This window comes from Mustela nigripes, chromosome 1 (genome assembly GCF_022355385.1).
Source record: "Mustela nigripes isolate SB6536 chromosome 1, MUSNIG.SB6536, whole genome shotgun sequence".
Classification (NCBI taxonomy): Eukaryota; Metazoa; Chordata; class Mammalia; order Carnivora; family Mustelidae; genus Mustela; species Mustela nigripes.
In genome coordinates, this window is record NC_081557.1 from 26,596,331 (window position 1) to 26,610,093 (window position 13,763).

At 36.8% G+C, this 13,763-nt stretch overlaps 1 protein-coding gene across 2 annotated transcripts in view; it reads right to left on the minus strand.

Annotated features, from left to right (window-relative positions):
• The window catches only part of ANO3 (anoctamin 3), a 412,105-nt gene that overhangs the window by 19,084 nt on the left and 379,258 nt on the right, over nucleotides 1–13,763 (minus strand). For both annotated transcript variants that reach the window (XM_059406869.1, XM_059406879.1), the window contains 4 exons: nucleotides 12,998–13,034; nucleotides 7,719–7,830; nucleotides 6,906–6,963; nucleotides 947–1,044 (listed from right to left, as the gene is read on the minus strand). In XM_059406869.1, coding sequence (XP_059262852.1) covers nucleotides 947–1,044; nucleotides 6,906–6,963; nucleotides 7,719–7,830; nucleotides 12,998–13,034 — 305 coding nt within the window. The remainder of the gene's footprint in view (nucleotides 1–946; nucleotides 1,045–6,905; nucleotides 6,964–7,718; nucleotides 7,831–12,997; nucleotides 13,035–13,763) is intronic.

The following is a 13,763-nucleotide window of genomic DNA, read 5'->3' on the forward strand; positions in this document are numbered from 1 at the left end:
GAGAAGGAATGTGAACCAGGTCTCTGTGATTTCATAGTCCAAGCTCTAAGACTGCCTGTAACTTACCACAATAGTTTATGGCAGATTTCAGGGTAAATATCACTTCTCCAGCCCTAAGGTCTCTGCTCTGGAATGTCCTGAGACCATTTGTTGGCCAACAAGGAGAAAGAATCACGGCATAATGAGATGACTAAGCCTAAGCTATTTATATCTTCAATTAGAAATTCCTCAAAATAGTCTTGCTTTTAACCTTGGTTAGGCCTCAAAGCTTCCATCAGACATTGTTTTATACAAACTGTATTTCAGTGTATTTGGAAGAGTAATCTATGTTATTAGATGTTAGAAGTAGGCATTCAACACTCTTCATGTCAGCATTCCAGAGATCATTAAATCCCATCAAAAGGGACAAAACAGAATGCTACTGTTTTGTGAAATCAATCCTGTTCTAATGACTTTTTTTTTTCATGTAATAAAGAGTACAAGACCTCCTTTATCCAGAAATTTATCTTTGTTTTATTCTTTTTTAAGAGGGGAAGCATAAATGTCTTTGTTAAACAATGACAACCTTGGTCTTTTGATTGCCGGAAGAACCCAGAAAGTTATTCTTCTCCTCAAGAATCTATACTGTCAATAGTGATTTAAGAATAGCAACAAACACTTTAATGTGCTGAACAGAGTACCAGGTGCTTGACACCCACTCTTTCGTTTAATCCTCATAAGTGTTTGCTCAAGGCACATATAGCCATTGATTCTCTTAGAGATGTGAAGACTGAGGCTCAGAAAGGTCAACTAACTCACACATGGTCGCTCATTTAGTGAGCAGAAGAGCAGGAACTGAATCCACCCCTGTCTGTCTAATAGGCCCCAATTCTTAAGAACTATTCCCACTACTTCTGTCTTTTTTTTGGAACTATATATAAGGTAAGTTTAAAAATCAAGTGCTCACGGATATCCCAGTTCCATGAAGTTGTTCCATATTTGCTTCAAAAACATGATAACGCCCATCTGGAGGCAGAGGTCTATCAAACAGCCACTGGGATGACACTGAAACACAGCGACAACAATGGTCTTGCTCTTCTCGGTTAGTTACATGTCCCCACCTTCACACTATACATCCAATTCTAAAGCTAGCTACACAATCTCAGTGCATCAAGAAAATAAAAACAAGAAAGAAATAACATGTTGAAGGACACCTGATAGGGAAGTTTCCAGTAATTAGAATGGAATATTGATTGGAATTATAACAGCAATAAAAACAAATTTTTTATTATTTAAATTCAATTAGCCAACATATAATACATCCTCAGCTTCAGATGCAGTGTTCAATAATTCAACAGTTGCCTATGACACCCAGTGCTCATCATATCACATGCCCTCCTTAATGCCCATCACGCAGTTACCCCAGTTACCCCATGCCCCCACCCACCTCCTCTCTAGCCACCCTCAGTTTGTTTCCTAGAGTTCAGAGTCACAGTTTGTCTCCCTCTTTATTACTTCCCATTCAGTTTTCTCTCCTTTCACCTATGGCCCTCTGTGTTGTTTCTCATATTCTACATATAACAAATCTATCTTTTAATGAGCACTTACTATCTATCAAGCTGTGTATTAGGCATGGTCCCATTTAATGAGTGCTCAGGAATACTGTGTATCTATTAACAACCAGGAGACAGAAAAATGTTTGTTTATAATATGTTCTCCTACAATAACCTTTTTGAAACAGAATAATTTTAAATGTGTAGAAAATTTGCAAGGAAAGTACAGAGAATGCCCATACACACTTCAGCCAATTCCCTCCACTGCCCCTTATGTTATCAAGGTGTATTTGTCAAAAGTGAGAAGCCAACATTATCTGATGTTTTCGTGAGTTTAGACTGTGTCTATGTGTTTTGAGAATGGAGGGAGATCACAGATGTAAATTTCACCACATCCCTTCAGAAGTTATATGATAGCCACAGACATCACTAGTGACATAATCTTCATCAGTGCTTGGTACACTGTTTGCCAGGTATTTCTACTGTAAAGTTAATCATTTTTCCCTTTCCCTATTATTTTCTGAAGTGAATCAAATCTAGCCTATTCTAAAGATAGTAGGCACATGTTAAGATCTATATCCTGGAGAGGGAATATCTACCTATACTAGAATGTATTTTTAAGTGAAAAAAACATGCCACAGAATGCCTCGTCAGTATGATCTCAATTTTGCCTTCCTTGTGCTCCTCTGCTTTTTCAGATGTCCAAAAATGGTTAGAATTAGAAACCCCCCCAAAACAAAAATGTGATTACAATGAAAATTGCAAATGACATGTTTTGCTTGAAAACTTTCTACTGTAGAGGATAAAGCGTGGGTCTGTCTCTTTACAAATGGGTTCATGTCCTCCTCATAAGAACAATAGTCACTAGAGCTTTGATCCTCAGTTTCTATTTCTATCATATTGGTACCAGTGGGACTTCAAAGGGAACAGATAATTAGGACATGAAGAGCCTGGTTTTCCGGTTCCAGCCCAGTAATTTAAAACTCCCTAAACTGAGTCAGAGAGTAAGAGAGAAGCTTGCCAGTGGTAATTTTTATTGTGTAGAGAAGTCACAGTTCTCCCATTGAAGCATGCCTCTTCCTTCTAGGATGAATTTAGGACCCCCTGAGTTATGCCACATATATATGATAAATGGGTTCCATAGAATGTCTGAGACAGAGTAATTACTAAGCTACAGAGGCATACATCACAGCTGCAAGATGAAATGCTTCATTTTTATAGAGAGACTGAAAGATGTCAATTAACATGTAGAAGGTCATACAATGTGGACTGCTGACAGCCTTGGTCTCCTGCACCCCAATCCTCTGCTCTTGTACATAATGCTAAAGATGAATTCTATTTACCCAATATTGCCTTGAAGGGATGGTTTAGCAAAGCATATTATTGTGTAGAAAGGGAAAAAAAAAAGACCATTATTGAACCATCTGATTGGCTCATTCTCCACAATCAGAGGCCAAAGTGGGGAGGCCGACGACAGACAATTTTGTTGAAATTGAGACTTCATGGCTTGGTGATTTATAGGGCAGAGAAAGGGATCCAATAGTTTTTGTGGATCTGCCCTCCTCAAATAATGGTTCTCTTGAGCAAAATCCAGTCCTTCGATACTCTAAAATTCATTTGGTAAGAGAGCCTATACTTAGAATAAGTAAAAGGGCATGGATGGGTGTGTGGGACACCCAGGCTTCCATTCCTATTGCACACCCAAAATCATATGACTGTGGACAACCCACAGCTGAGTGCCTTCACATATTTTTCTCATTGGCTCTTCCTGAGAACCTCCTAAGATGGGTGTTGGTATCTCTATTTTGGAGATGATGAAGCCCAGTGGCAGATAGGACCATCAGATTCTGACACTGATGTTCTTTTCACAGGAGCTATGTTTACTCTAAATTCGATTTACATGTGCAAGTCAGCAACCACTCAGCATTCTCTCATCAAAGTCAATTTCCTTTATGTTCTCAGTTTGCCTCTATGTTATCCCAATGGTGACTGGAAAGCACGGTGTTCAAAGTGCAGCCTCTGATGCTGGGTTGGCTGAATCTAACTGATGACTTCATCAATTTATGTTTCTATAATTGTAGCAAATTATATAACTTGTCTAAATTTCTGTTTCCTCATCCGCAAGATGAGTATAATAGAATTTTTGCATTAACATATGTAGAGCAGTTAGGAAAAATTGCTGAAAGGTGCTGGTGTATAGTAAGTACTCATTAAATATTAATCATTATTAACATGTTTATACAGGTTTACATAAAATATTTATGTGATATATTACATACAGTATAGTATGAGGAAAAGTCAGTATAGCTAGTTCAAAATGTTTTAAATAAAATCGAGGTTCATTTTGCTTTCTTTATAATGGCTATCATTATTTGTGCCAGGGATTTTATTTTTTTTTAAGATTTTATTTATTTATTTGACGGAGATAAAGAGAGCTAGAGAGCATGGCGCTGGGGGGGTGGGTGGTAGGGGCTGGGGGATGGCAGAGGAAGAAAGAGAAACAGGCTCCCTGCTGGGCAGGCAGCCTGATGCAGGGCTCAATCCCAGGATCCTGAGATCATGACCTGAGCTGAAGGCAGATGCTTAACTGACTGAGCCACCCAGGCGCCCCTTTGCCAGGGATTTTACATGCATGAGCCCAATTCTATCCACCACTCACCAGTCCTACTGAGATAGTTACTCCTATCACAGTTTACAAAAGACCTAGAGATATAAAGATTTGGGTGGGGCAGAATTAGAATGCAGACTGTCAGACTCCAAGACACAATACTTATTACATAACATGGTTATGTTCTTCTCTTTGGGAGTATCAACATCATCAAGAAAGGAAAGGGACTTTTTCATTTGTATACCCCATATTACCCAGCAGAGGCCTAGAATGGAGTATGTGTCAAAAATGCTTGCTGCATGATTGAATTCTGACGATCAGTTCTTATCTTCCATTATGCATATTTATGTCTACAATTCTAGAATTTCTAGGGTCTATCAAAAACCCACGTTTCATTTCACTGATTTAAAAAAAAAAATCTTTTGGGAAAATGTGGCCATTGTGTGTGCCATAAATATTGTGGAAAATGTCTAGGGTGGTTATGAAACATATTTCCTGACACCAGTACTGGAATAATTTCCCTGGAACTTCCAAAGAAGAAACATGACTTCCAATAATCTTACCCTTAAGAGTAAAAATATCCAATTAAATGAAAGTATTGGTGACGGCAGTTTATAAAATGGCATCGATAGGCATATCCATCCACCTGTTCGCCACAGTACCCTTGCTAATTCCAGTCAAACATTCCTAATAAAAGGTAAGCTTTGGGTCCCAAACCAAGTACACGAAAGCCTTGTAGAAAATACAGTCATACTTGTGGGCTATGAGTGAAAACTGCAAGTTTGATTGGGGACTTTCTGAAGGCCTAAAATTATTTAAGGCCCTCCTCTGTTCTTGTCTAAGAGGAGAATACTTATGTGGTTGTGGAGAAAGAGCATTGATAACTATCAGTTACAAACTATACAGTGCCTTCCAAAGTCCAGGGGTTGTGCTAATTGTGTTACACAAATTATCTCCTATCTATAAACAACTTGCAACCTAAGTATTACTACTTCTAGTTTACAGATGAGGAAACAGATATTCAGAGGGATTAACTTAAGGGCAAAGAATTAATAAGCAGCAAGGTTAGCAGGTGAGCTCAGGTTTCTATGATGTAAAGCATCTTATTGAGAAGTTTTAGGCTTTCTCCATGTATTTCAATCAACTAGAAGGCTCTAAGGAGACAATATCAACGAGGGCTCTCCTGGGTTTGGTGGAAATTTTTAGATAGAATGGAATTACCTCTTTTCTCAGGGAAACTTCTCTTAGCGTCTTTCTAAATTATGACCTCTTACTAATATTACCACATATTAAATTGGATTTTACATTAGAATAATCAAAAAGATTTTGAACTACAGGAGCAATAAACAATCTGACCAATGAGATTGAACAGAGTCCAGAAGTAGATATGATTTCAAGATGTAGAATGATGAATCAATGATAAATAATCAGTCAATGATAAATCAATCAACGATAGATCTTGAAATCTTATTTTGCCAAATGATGATAAAAAAATGTATTATTAGTTAAATATGTAACTGCCAGCTGAGGTGGGGGGAGAATCTTGATTACTCTTTACACAAAAATGAACTTCCAATGCACCAAAGATGTCAATATTTTTTTTTTAAAAATTGGTGAAAAGTACAAGCATGAGGTTTTTTTTTTAAATTTCTGGAATGAAAAACACATTTTTGGCATGATATAAATGCCTGAAGTCATTAATAGTAGTGATATTTTAAATGAAAAATGCTATAGAGTTTTTTTTAAATTATCAAAACAAAATTAAGACAAACAAGGAAATGAGAAATATTATCTGCAGCAAATTTGTAAGGTTAGAGCCTAATGTTACTAGTTTACAAGTTTTAGGACAGAAAAATTTTTTATAATTTTTATAATTTTTAGGACCGAGAAAAACAGTTTAATTGAAATGATCAAGGATAGCACATACACACAGAAACAGAAAATATCCAACAAACATATGAAAAACACTCTTCATCTCACTCAAAATGAAAGGATCTGAAATCAAAAGAAGGTGTCTTTTAGATGTTATATTGGTGAAAATTAAAATGTTTCAGTTGGCAAAAGTCTGAGGAAGTGGGCTTATAGACCACAGGTAGGGTCTATAAGGGTCTTGCATTTTGCATTTTATAAGGTCTTTATTTTATAAGACCTTTATAAGGTCTTGCATTTTATAAGGTAGGGTCTTGCATTTTGGAGTACCGTATGTCCGTCTCAGTGACAATATACAATCTGTTTAACCCTGTGCTCTAGCAATACTAGACCTTTTGTTCCCATGACATACATATTTAAAAATTAATTAAAAAACCTATAGGATTTGGAAGATATACATCTGCATATTTATAGATTGGTGTTTCAAATAAGTTGTCTTTTGATGAAGTTTCCCAGCTTAAAAGGAAACCTAACATATTTAAAAGTTTAAAAACCCATGGAATAGATTATAATAATTCCTCCAAAATGTGAAGTCCTTGGATCTAAATTTCTGAGCTTTGTGAATGGAGGAAATGGGTTTGATAGTAAATTAAAGAGCTGAGGACAGGATTTCGAGGTTTAACCTTTAAGATCACAACTTTTTTTTTTTTTTTTTTTGAAAGATGTAGTTCCTTCCTTTCTGAACCCATAAGAACTGTCTACAAAAAATGTGTCTTCAGCATGCCTGAAATTCCATATACCCCCCTTCTCTCTCTTTCCTTCCCCTCACTTCCCTCCCATGGTCATTGGCCCATATCCACACCCAGGCCCACATCCACCCTTACAAGGTTACTTACTTCCTCCAGTCTCCACCGGTTAAAGAGTTTATTGTAATTTCCTGGGTGGCCTACAAATCTGTAAAAAGCCATTTTAACTCATTAGCATTTATGTGGGATTGACTGAAGAACATCTACTAATGCATGGGTTGGTAGACATAAATGTTCACTGGTGCATCTTGTCCCCAGACTGTAGACTTTCGCCATGCTGACTCATCAAAGTACCTGACTTAAAAGGAAAAAGTGGTGTATGAATTCAATTCTCACCCCCAATGGGGTGAGAAAGTCCAGACAAAACAACCGAAGGAAATTTTCCACTTTCACCTGTAGATCTTTAATGTTTTGTTGACCTAGCTAATGAATATTAATGTAATGTACTGAGTTGTTTAGTTTAAAATGGTTCTAGTTTTAGTATGTTTCCATGGCATTGGCTGGAGCGTTAAGCATAGTTTATTTAATATGCTTCCATTGTGCAGGAAACGTAGGAAAAAATGTTGACGTGATAGTTAGGAGAAGTTTCCACACTAAGGAACTATATCCTAGGGTTGTACAAAAATCATTTCCTATTTAATAAAATCATTACTCATGATCAGATAATCATAATCCAACTGAAGTACGGCACACACGCTTTGTTTCTGTATGCCTACTTTAATTGGTAGTGGCACCTCAGAGCCCTGGACTTAGAAGTCTTTTGATGGAAAACACATGGGAAGGCTGAGTAGCAGTTTTCCAAGGCCGGGGACAAGGATTCACCACCTCTATTAACAAATTGGCAATGGAACTGTTGGCAGTCTTTTTCACTCTACAAAGATGATGTCCATAAAGTTGACTTACCTCCCCAGAAAGAAAGCGATATAGAAGATAGAACTATTTAAATTAACAAACTGGAAGAGGAACATCTTCAAAGCAAAGCTGTTTTCCCATTCAGATTCTGTTCGAGGATATTCTAAAAGGAAAACAGGGTGTGTTTACATAAAGGAGGTGAATAACAAGAAATGTGGAGAGAGAATCAGAAGCCCCACATTTCACTTCTGGTTCAGCCATTTACTAGTTCCATGAGGCACTCAGTGTCTCTGAATTCTAGGGTCTACATCTGCAAAACGTGAATGAGAGTGTACGCTGTGCACACATAGTTGATAAAGGGATCCAATGATACAATCTTCACACTTCCCCCACAACTACAAAAATAGAATGCCTGTTATTAATAATATCTAAAGATTTTCAGGATTCTGTCTGCTGTTGTCATTTGGAAGTAGCCATGTACATTGGATCAGTCCTGCACTCAAACTGCCTATGCTTCAATAAGGAACGAGAATGGTAAAGAGGAAAGAAGACTACCTTAGTCATAGAAGCTGGGCTCCTATCTCAACTTTATACCTAATTTTCTGGTAATCTCAAGTACATCTCTCTACATTTTTTGGCTAGCAGTTTTAACATTTATGAAACAAAGAGTTTAGATGAGGTGATTTCAAGAACTTGTCTACTTTCACATCTCATGTTTCTATGACCCCCCCGTTTTTTGTATTTTTTTTTTTTTTTAAAGATTGTATTTATTTGACAGACAGAGATCACAAGTAGGCAGAGAAGCAGGCAGAGAGAGGAGGAAGCAGGCTCCCTGCTGAGCAGAGAGCCCGAGGCGGGGCTCCATCCCAGGACCCTGAGATCATGACCTGAGCTGAAGGCAGAGGCTTTCACCCACTGAGCCACTCAGGTGTCCCTGTTTCTATGACTCTTAAAACAAAATGATGCAAGGGACTGAATTAAGATGGCAGTGTAGACTGCAGTCTCTGCTCCCGCCCAGTATCCAAATGATGATAGAGGATCTCTATGCACAGCTAATATATATTTTCATATAATTAAAGAATTCAAGGAAGAAAACAGATTAGATCTGATTTAAGGAAAAGGTTGCCCAAAATGGGTGCATGATCCAGTAATAGAATAGGAACAGGTCCTGGAGGATTCCAAGCCCAACTACAATATGTGACAGAAGTGACAGGGGTCTGTGGGCATCCCCAAGGCTGACTTGGGTGGGCACTCAGGAGAGCAGCCAGGAGAACCCACATATCCTCAGGGTTTTAGTGGGCTGTATTTTCACTATTGTTTTCATTCCAAACAGTTTGTGAATTTAGTACAAAACTTATCTGGAAATGAGAATATGGATTTTAAAAAAAATCCCCGTTGTGTAATTTGTTTTTGGATCTCCATTTCTGATTTTATTGCATCATGATCCACAAATGTTCCTGTGTGATTTCTGCTTTGGAGCAAAAAAGTTGTTTTCATTTATGGTCAGATTACTTGGATATGTTTTGTCTATGTATTAAGTATTTGGAAAGAATATATATACTTTGGTAAGCATACAGTTTATATATATTTAAAGAGAAGATTGTTAGTTTTTTTTTGTTTTGTTTTTTTATTTTTTGTCAGAGAGAGTGAGCACAGGCAGACAGAGTGGCAGGCAGAGGCAGTGGGAGAAGCAGGCTTCCTGCTGAGCAAGGAGCCCGATGTGGGACTCGATCCCAGGACGCTGGGATCATGACCTTAGCCGATGGCAGCTGCTTAATCAACTGAGCCACCCAGGCATCCCAGATTGTTAGTTTTGACATCCAAATATTTTATATCGTGGCTTATATTTGAGTATGGATTTGTCAGTCCTTTCTTTTGGCATTTCTATTATGTTTTGCTTTCTATATTTTGAAGGTTTATAAAAGATGTATAGAAATCATGTTACACTGACCTGGCAGACTGTTGTATCTCTCTTTCCCATTTAAACAGATATAAAATTCTGGTTTGCCTAATATTAATATGGTGACATCTGACTTTATCGTTACTATTTTCTTGATATATGTGCTCTTGTTCCTGAATTGACCTCTATTTGACAAAACTGAAACTTGATTGTTTGGCTTAATTTGCTTCTTGGAATCCATGTTCATTTTTTATAGATAATTCATATTATAGATTCGTTAGTTCTTTATTATAAATAATTTGTCATTTGGACCATAAAACCAAACTGAAAAGAACATCACTTTGGGTCAAATATTATATGTTTTTTCTCACATAAAAAATGTGGTAGGATTAAAACTTTAATTTTTTTTGTGACTTTCAAAAATAAAATATTTGGCTAAAAATAAGTCAAGAAACATAAAGTTTATAAGCTTCTTTAAATAAAAAAATGTGTTACCTCTACCAGGAAGTAAAACCTAATTTCTAATTTGAAGCACAAATTTGCACAGTCTAAAATTACACAGAATACAATGCCATACATATTTATTATATATATGGATTTATTATATATATGGCTGCCTATAATTGGAGTACCTTTGATGGCCGAGCAGATTGATACTCAAGTGGGGTACCTGGGCAGACTCACCAGGCACTACATTTTACTATGATGAAGTCAGAATGGTGGGTTGTGGCTCCAGAATTCCCTTTCACCGGGACTTGAGGACCAGTAAGGTGAGGATGGAATTGCAAACACAAGCTACGTTCAATTCAGTGCCAAGCAGATGGCAGTTCCAATGTGCAGCGTATGTATTCATATATTTATTGTGTTTGTATGTATTCATATTGAATATTTATTATGTATGTATTTATAAATATTCAAATAGTAAACATATATTTATGTCTATATACACATTATTTTAAACAAAATATTATTTTTGTTAATTTAAATTAGTATAGACCATTCATTATTAATTAATAGTTATGAATCCATAGGTACTATGTCATGAGTTATACATGGAAATATCAAATACCAAGTGCAAACTTTGGTGCTCCTGGTACTTAACACAAATAACTTCTAGGGGCGCCTGGGTGGCTCAGTGGGTTAAAGCCTCTGCCTTCAGCTCAGGTCATGATCTCAGGGTCCTGGGATCGAGTCCCGCATCGGGCTCTCTGCTCAGCAGGGAGCCTGCTTCTCTCTCTCTCTCTCTCTCTCTGCCTACTTGTGGTCTCTGTCAAATAAATAAATAAAATCTTTAAAAAAAAATAACTTCTGTTTCCCATTATTATGATCCTCCAAATAATTTCCTCAGATTTGCTTCCATCCTCGGCATAAAATACTTTAAAAGCAAATGAATATAGAGAACCAGAGCTAGAGGAAAGCTTTCAGACAATCTAAAGTGCTTCATTATCTAGCGGAAGAAACTGCAGCTCAGAGGGTTTAAGAACAATGCAACAGATCATTCCCACTTTCTGAACACTTGTCATATGTCAGATAGCCAATCCTCAGCAGTGGTGAAACAGGAAATGCTATCATTCTCATTTTATCAATAACAAAATCTGAGACTCAAAAAAACAAAAACAGAGGGAGAACCAAAGGAAGAGAAGCAGTGGAAGGAACAGGAGGAAGGAAACAAAGAATGGAGAGAGAACACTTGCTCACAGTCACAGAATTTCCAACGGATATAACCACTTATTTCCAGAGCCCCACTTAGGGCCCAGTTCTTCCCTCTACAAACTTTGGTGTTCCAGCAAATGCATTATAGGGGGAAGCAATTGTGGAATGATATAGTTATTCCACCATAATTAAGTGAACTCTGCCACACCTGGGTTTAAATTCTACTTATTCAACTTAATTATCTTGATTTTCAAATTCGCACAATAGGGACCCTACTGTCGTAAAATTGGGAAGTCAATAAAACAAAATCAATGCAGAGTGTCCAGCATAGTGCCTGGGATCTGGTGAGTTTTCAAACAATAAAAGATCACTGCTCAAATAGCTCTGTAATCAAAATTTTGTTCACAAACCAAGAGACCCAAAACCAAGTTTGAGGATGGAGAAAAGGCATTTTCAGACACATAAGGTCTCAAGAAATTTCCTTTCCAGGCAGCAAAGTAAGGAATTAAGCCAAGACAATTAAGCCAAGACAAAAGAACACCGATGGATCCAAAGAGTGATACCCTACTGAGAGAAATAAAGGTAAAAGGATTTCCTAGAGGATGGGAGAGAGGAAGCATAGATGCAACCAACCACAATAAGGGTGGGCCCTCGAGAGTGGAGGAAACAGTAGGTTCGGGAAGGGGAACTCTAAGAAGAAAATAAAATGAGTAGCCTACCTGATGATTTTGTATGTATTTATAGATTATTCAGAGTTGAAGCAGAAAATTTGAGATAAATTAAGAAAGTATGGAGAAAATTAAAGAAAAATGTGCTATTATTAGCTTCATGAAATTATAAAGATTGTATAAGAAAGGAAACAATCATAGCATATACCACACCTTACATAAAAAATAGTTATATAGAAACAATGATGTAAACACCAATTATTAATTTGACTAAAAATTCAAATCTGTTGAATATAGCTACTTTGGAAGGAGGAGAGATAGTGTGTGTATAACAGGTGGTAGATGAGGAAGTGTACAGGGATAGAACGCTGTAGGAACTGCTAAGACCTAAGTTCTTGTCATTTATAAGGGAAAGGCAATAGCTTCCCAAACCTGAAAAATCCAAGAACATCAAAGAAATATGTTATTTAGAAATAGGGTTGGAAATAACAAAAGAAATTCCTAAAATAAAAGAAAAAGTAGTCTCTCAGGAAATGGAAAATAAGAATAGGTAATGTGGCAGAGTACTGGTTTTAATTATAAATTTTTTAAAAAATATTTTATTTATTTATTTGAGAGAGAGAGAGCAAGCGAGTACACAAATGGGAGGGGCAAGAGGGGGGAGTGAAGATTTCAAGCTGACTCCGAGCTGAACATGAAACCTGAGTTGGGGCTTGACCCCACAGCCCTGAGGTCATGACTTGAGCTGAAACTAAGAGTGGGATGCATAACTGACTGCACCACTCAGGCACCCCTTAATTATAAATTTCTCAATACTACTTTGCCTTTTAAATTTCATTTATGTAGTATAATATTTTAATAAAAATAAAAATTTAGGGAAAACCCCAACGAACTGAAAAGTTAGAGAGAGAAAAGCACTTCCACCTAGGGAGAGTTCCTCTCTATATTAAGCAATTTGCTCCAACTTCCCATGTATGTCTTTCAATCTGAGTGACAATGTACATAACTGAAGTTGACATTAAAAATGCAAGAGTACATAAAAAACTACAGACTGATATGCCCATATGTTATTCTTTTACTAAGGAGCTAAGTAAAAACGAAGGACTTACCTAAGTTGGTGAGAAGGTAAGCAATTTTTTCATAAGCCTGTAATAAGAGAACAGTGAATGTTATTCTTTCCCTCTAGAAAAGGCTGCTATTGACACTATTCAAGGAAACATTTAAAGTGTATTCTATAAAGTGGCTACATTTTTAATTAAGCGGAGCATGTTTTAAAACTTACTATGTGGTGCTTTACATTTATACACAAACTAAATGTACATAATATAAACATGTTATAAATATGTGTAGATACACAGACACACTTGATTTCTGTAAGAGTAAGTCTTTTGCAGTAGCTGTCTTTATTTCCATTCTACAGGTCAAGGAAATGGGACTTTAAAAAACTTAAAACTTTTTGCAGAACAAGTCAGTCAGCTAATCAGTGGCTGACATGGTGTTTGATCACTAAATTATATGTACTTTTTACTATGCTGAAAGGCTGAGTAAAAGTCTGAATTCTTTATTATTGAAAAGAAATTTTCCAAACTAAGAGGAACATAGCATGATAGCTTGCATTCCAAAAGAACAACAGTGGTTTGGTGGTTATTTAAAACAAGACTGGTTAAGTAAAATCTGTCAAATCCGTAAGTCAGTCACAGGCCAGATAGTTTTATGGTGGTTTAATTTTTAAAGATTTTATTAATTTTCTTGACAGAGAGAAATACAGAGAGCGGGAACACAAGCAGGGGGAGAAGCAGGCTTCCCACTGGGCAGGGAGCCTCAGTCAAAATAGTCTATTAATCTAATATGCTGATTTTTTAAATCTACCCTATT